Genomic DNA, 6,103 nt, shown 5'->3' on the forward strand with positions numbered 1-6,103 from the left:
GATTAAATATTTTGAATTTTAAAAATCACTTAAGTTATTTTTTAATTAAATAATAAAAATAAAAATATTAAGATTTTTTAATTATTTTATTAAACTGATTAAGTTTTTATTAAAAAAATATTTTTTTAAAAAAAAAAATCAATTAATTTGATTACCGGCCAAATTAATTGATTTGCTTTAATTTGATTTATTTGATTTTAATAATAAAAATTGATTAGTTCAATTGTTTGAATTTTTAGATTGGTGTAGATTGCAAACATGTATATACGCAATAACTTATTTCCAAAGATTATACTAAAAAGTGGAATCAAACTTAACTTCTAATAAAGATAAATATAACTGCAATTTATTAATTATCAAGCTTCCTAACGACTTCCTAATGAAATCGGCTACAATTCAAAATCAATAAGCTAAAACCTAACGCATCAATGGCTCATTATGCCTTTGCTTTGCACGCCAACCTTAGAGGAACCTGTGGATTCGAGAATTTTCCATCCACAATTTGTTGAAAGATCCATTTGTTGGCAGCGTCAGTGTAGTGAACTCCGTCCCAAATGATCCTCTTCGATGGATTCTGACATGCCTTTCCAACCATCACCTCTTTTCCATTTCTTGTCACTGTTGATCCACATCCGATATTTTTATTGTAGTTGTACTTTCCTCCATGTCCGCAACACGCTACGAGTGGCAACTCAAATCCTACAAAAATTATATTTATAAGAATTTATAATTTAAATTTAGGGTTTAAATACAATTCTTACATACCATGCTGGTGCGCATGGCTTAGAAGCTCGCGCTTGATTGAGTAAATATCCACATAAGTGAAGACACCGAGCGGGAGATCCTTCCTCAGTCGACTCAAAGTCTGATTTAGCTTTCGGTTAAAAAGTTGGGCCACTTCGTTGAAGGGAGCCCCACAGCCAAAGCGATCCACCTCTGGCGCTTTAAGGGTGAGCTGGTCCAAAACATAAGGGAGGCAGCCAAAAGGCCCAGTGTTGTGAATCCAAAAGTATCTTCCTCCTTCCCAGTAAATGCTCTATAAACACCCAAAATAAAAAAAAATACAGAAAACAAAATACTCTTCTTAGCATTAGCATTGATATCTTGAAAATGAACAAACTACAAAAGATCAAGATATTAAATCCACCTGAATGGCGAGAACAAACTTGTCTAAGATATCAGGAATAGCCGATTTAACTTCTTTAGTAGTCCAATTTCTGAAGTAACTCTCCGTGAGGTCATTTTGGCCGATGTCAATCGTGTATAGAGCTTGAGAGAAGTACTCTTCCTTTGGCAGTTGATCCTTGAACAATCCTACACACAAAGGGTAATTTAATATCTGTATTATGAATTCATGTATTAGTCAGTTGATTCTAGATCTACAATGCAAGAGAAGTCATCAATTTCATAAAAAAAAAAAAAGAAGTTAAGTACAATATATGAATTGTTATGTATTAATTTTAGTATAATTATGTACCTTGCTGGATGAGTGCTTGGGAGCGAGACTTAAACTGGGAAAACTCCCAAGTCTGGACGTCCATGGAGATGGGGCTGAAGCCAGACTGGCTCAATGTGGCGTAAGGCTGCCTGATCGTTGACCCGGACGTGGCGAAGTTCGCACCGTGAGAGAAGTTGGTGCCGACAGAGTTGAGATAGGCGCTGAGGAACGGGAGGCCCAGACTACTCGCTGCAATAATATTATGATTTTGTGAGTAAGATGGTGGAAGACTATCAATTGCCGTAATTGAGATTGAGATAAATGAATAAATGTACCGATGAAATCGATGAGGAGGCGGCCGTCAGAATACCGGCCGACCGGCTCGCCGAAAAAGGACTCGCCATAGGGCGGCGGGGTCGCCCCAAAGGCGGCCGACAACCCGCCAGTGTCAGAGTTAGAGTCGCCAAAGTTGAAGATAGCCGGGAAGTGGCAGGAATCAGAGGAGGCAGCTACGACGAGAAGGGCTTGGGCGAGGAGGAGCCATTGGAGGCAGTAGCTAAAAGCCATGGAGAAGAAGGAGAAGAGAAGTGAGATAATTGGAATGGAATTGTTGTGGTATAAATAGAGGAAAGCATGCAACATGTATATAGAAAAGTGTTGATAAGATTGACTTTTTCATAATTTATCTTTGGAATAATTTGATTATTTTTTTCTCTTAATGTTGATAAGATTGACTTTTTCATAATTTATCTTTGGAATAATTTGATTATTGGATTTGAACTTTTATGTTACGACCAAAGTGACTCTAAAATAAACTTGTTTGATTTGCAACCCAGATATATATGGAACTAAGAGGTGCTCTTGTGTCGAATTTGATTATAATCATGTCGCCGACATCCTCATAAAATTGTTGACAAATCTATTGTCAATTATTTAATTACTATGATTAAATCTCACTGTGCAAGTAATTGTTAGTTATGATTAATTAATATTATTAAATATTTATCATATTGAAGGTCTCTTTTTGTTGCGATCTAGAAGTTATTTACTTGGTTAGGCTCGAGAATGTTTAAGATAGATAGGACATGCACTTTGTTTGAGATCGTAGCAACTTGTTCTTTTGAACTTACCTCATTTTCTGGTCCCTAGTGGTTATAGATTCTTTAACCTTATGTGTTAGTGTCACCTTACTATAGTGATTCAAAGTTTCAAAAAAACACATTAACAATGACATTATTTCTCTTGTAATTCTTTGTTTCTTAATATACATAATTGAGTATGCATGTAATACACGTGACCATAGAGATAGGGAAGGATTGTTATTTTTTTTTTAAATTCGGACATCTATTTAAATTTGATGAGTTTTTTTATTTTGGAGAAAAAAATTATAAAATGATTTGTCAATTATAATAAAAAGACCATCACCCTATGTTTTTATACGGTCTCGAGTCCAATTAATCCCGAGATGAGTAGCCTTTTCTTTCCCAATTATCCCAATAGTTCAAGTACTATCAGTGTAAGTTTGTCCGAGAATTGAATTGTGCACGGATAAATTACCATGTCTCTTTCTGTTGTATTGTGGTTTTAGAGGATGAGTCATCAAATTATAAACTAAAAAATACTGACTTACTAAAATTCAAATTTGATTTACCATAAACGTCGAATTTCTTAAATATTAAGTTTTTTTTTATTAAACCCATTAAATTTTTATTAAAACACTATAATATTTTTATTTTTTAAAAAATTAGTTAATTTTGTTACCCACTAAATTAATTAATTCTTTATCAATTGTATTTATTTGATTTTAATAGTAAATATTGATTAGTTCAATTGCTTGAAATTTCAAATTGATGCTTAGAGTTCAATTATCAAAGATTTACCATACAAATAATATTTATTGAGGTAATTATGATCTGGCGAGATCATGTATACTTTAAACTATCACAATAACAAATATATGTTATAAGGAATCAAACTTCACTTCTAATAAAAATAAATATAATTGGGAATTTATTAATTATCAAGCTTCCTAACAACATCGACTAAAATTTAAAATCAATAAGCCAAAACCTAATGCATCACAATTAATTATGCCTTCGCTTTGCAAGCCAACCATAGAGGAAGTGGTGGATCTGAGAATTTTCTATCCACAATTTGTTGAATATACATAATAATTTATTTTTGAAAAATGTTTATACTATAAAAAGTTACCGTAAAAGAAATCAAACATCACTTCTAATAGAAATAAATATAATTGACAATTTATTAATTATCAAGTTTCCTAACAAGATGGACTAAAATTTAAAATCAATAAGTTAAATCCTAATGCATCAGCAGTTCATTATGCCTTCGGTTTGTAAGCCAACCGTAGAGGAACCGGTTAAACCAAGAATTTTTCATCCATAATTTGTTGAATATACTCAATAACTTATTTTTGAAAAATTGTTTATACTAAAAAATTACAGTAAAAGATATCAAACTTCACTTCTAATAAAAATAAATATAATTGACAATTTATTAATTATCAAGCTTCCTAACAAGATTGAATAAAATTTAAAATCAATAAACTAAAACCTAATGCATCAGCGGTTCATTATGCCTTCGCTTTGCAAGCCAACCGTAGAGGAACCGGTGGATCCGAGAATTTTCCATCCATAATTTATTGAATTTACGCAATAACTTATTTCCAAAAAATGTTTGTACTAAAAAGTTACAGTAAAAGAAATCAAACTTCAATTCTAATAAAAATAAATTCTAATAAAAATAAATATAATTGACAATTTATTAATTATCAAGCTTCCTAACAAGATTGACTCAAATTTAAAATCAATAAGCTAAAACCTAATGCATCAGCGGTTCATTATGCCTTCGCTTTGCAAGCCAACCGTAAAGGAACTGATGGATCAGAGAATTTCCCATCCATAATTTGTTGAAAGATCCATTTGTTGGCAGTGCTAGTGTAGTGAACTCCGTCTCAAATGATCCTCTTCGATGGATTCTGACATGCCTTCCCAACCATTATCTCTTTTCCATTTTTTGTTATTGTCGATCCACATCCGATATTTATATTGTAGTTGTACTTTCCACCATGCCCACAACACGCTACGAGTGGCAACTCAAATCCTACAAAAATCATATTTATAAGAGTTTAAGGTTTAGAATTTTGGGTTTAAATGTAATTCTTACATACCACTCGCGCTTGACCGAGTAAATATCTACATAAGTAAAGACGTCGAGCGGAAGATCCTTCCTCAGTCGACTCAGAGTCTGATTTAACTTTCGGTTGAAAAGCTGGGCCACATTGTTGAAGGGGAACCCACAGCCAAAGCGGTCCACCTCCGGCGCTTTAAGTGTGAGCCGGACCAAAACATAAAGGAGGCAGCCAAAAGGCCTAGTGTTGTGAATCCAAAAGTACCTTCCACCCTCCTAGTAAATGCTCTGCAAACACAATAAAAAATACAGACAAAACAAAATACTCCTTTTAGCATTAGAATTGAAATTTTAAAAATGAACGAACTACAAAAGATCGAGAAATTAAATCTACCTGAATGGCAAGAACAAACTTGTCTAAGATATCAGAATGGCTTATTTGACTTCGTCAGTAGTCCAGTTTCTGAAGTAACCCTCTGTGAGATCACTTTGGCCGATGCCGATCATGTATAGGGCTTGAGAGAAGTACTCTTCCTTCGACAGTTGATCCTTGAACAATCCTACACACAAACGGTAATTTAATTTCTGTATTATGAATTCATGTATTAATAGTAAGTTGATTCTAGATCTGCAATGCAAAAGAATTCATCAATTTCATAAAAAAAAGGTTAAATACAATATATGAATTGTATCATGGAGTTAATGAACAAGTGATTAAGTTTTGTATTAACCAATAAATAAAGAGCTTTTAGTATTGTTGTGTACCTTGTTGGATAAGTGCTTGGGAGTGAGATTTAAACGGGGAGAACTCCCAAGTCTGGATGCCCATGGAGATGGGGCTGAAGCCAGACTAGGTCAGTGTGGCATAAGGTTGCTTGATCGTCGACCCGGCCGTGGCAAAGTTCGCACCGTGAGAGAAGTTGGTGCCGATAGAGTTGAGGTAGGCGCTGAGGAACGGGAGGTCTAGGTTACTCGCTGCAATAATATTATGGTTTTGCAGGTGAGATGGTGGAAGATTATCAATTGCTATAATTGAGATTGATATAAACGAATGAACGTACCGATGAAATCGACGAGGAGGCGGTCGTCGCAGTACCGACCGACCGGCTTGCCAAAGAAGGACTCGCCTAGGGTGGCGGGGCCGCCCCAAAGGCGGTCGATAACCCACCAGTGTCAGAGTTGGAGTCACCGAAGTTGAAAATGGCTGGGAAGTGACAGGAATCAAAGGAGGCGGCTACGATAAGAACAGCTTGGGCAAGTAGGAGCCATTGGAAACAGCAGCTAGAAGCCATGGAGAAGTTGAGATAATTGGAATGGAATTGTTGTAGTATAAATAGAGGAAAACTTCTTGATTATTTTTTTCCTCTTAATTTTATCTTATGTACATCATTTATAGCGATTTCTTATATTTAGTTAGTTAATTAAAGATAAAATAGCTCATTTTTATTAGATAATATTATTAATAGATGGGTTCAAGTTTTTAAGGTTTTCTATTCTTTATTTTTTTAAAAAAAA

General features: G+C 34.3%; 1 protein-coding gene and 1 pseudogene across 1 annotated transcript; both read right to left on the minus strand.

Annotated features, from left to right (window-relative positions):
* Nucleotides 1–436: 436 nt before the first annotated feature.
* Nucleotides 437–2,005, minus strand: LOC122038355 (GDSL esterase/lipase At3g26430-like). Its single transcript, XM_042598065.1, has 5 exons — nucleotides 1,774–2,005; nucleotides 1,478–1,687; nucleotides 1,148–1,314; nucleotides 766–1,036; nucleotides 437–699 (listed from the first exon to the last, which is right to left on the minus strand). Exons 1-5 carry the CDS (start codon nucleotides 2,003–2,005, stop codon nucleotides 437–439), a joined length of 1,143 nt encoding a protein of 380 aa, XP_042453999.1.
* A 2,293-nt stretch (nucleotides 2,006–4,298) lies between these two features.
* On the minus strand, nucleotides 4,299–5,880 carry LOC122038362 (annotated as a pseudogene).
* Nucleotides 5,881–6,103: the final 223 nt, after the last annotated feature.

The sequence above is a fragment of the Zingiber officinale genome, chromosome 1B (assembly GCF_018446385.1).
Source record: "Zingiber officinale cultivar Zhangliang chromosome 1B, Zo_v1.1, whole genome shotgun sequence".
Classification (NCBI taxonomy): Eukaryota; Viridiplantae; Streptophyta; class Magnoliopsida; order Zingiberales; family Zingiberaceae; genus Zingiber; species Zingiber officinale.

Bases quoted from the DNA above. Each gene is read 5' to 3' on its own strand.
- LOC122038355 (XM_042598065.1), bottom strand. From the start codon at position 2,005: ATGGCTTTTAGCTACTGCCTCCAATGGCTCCTCCTCGCCCAAGCCCTT. The intron at 1,315-1,477 runs GTACATAATTAT...CTTTGTGTGTAG, and splicing joins CCAAGCACTCATCCAGCAAG to GATTGTTCAAGGATCAACTG. The intron at 700-765 runs GTATGTAAGAAT...TAATTTTTGTAG, and splicing joins AAGCCATGCGCACCAGCATG to GATTTGAGTTGCCACTCGTA.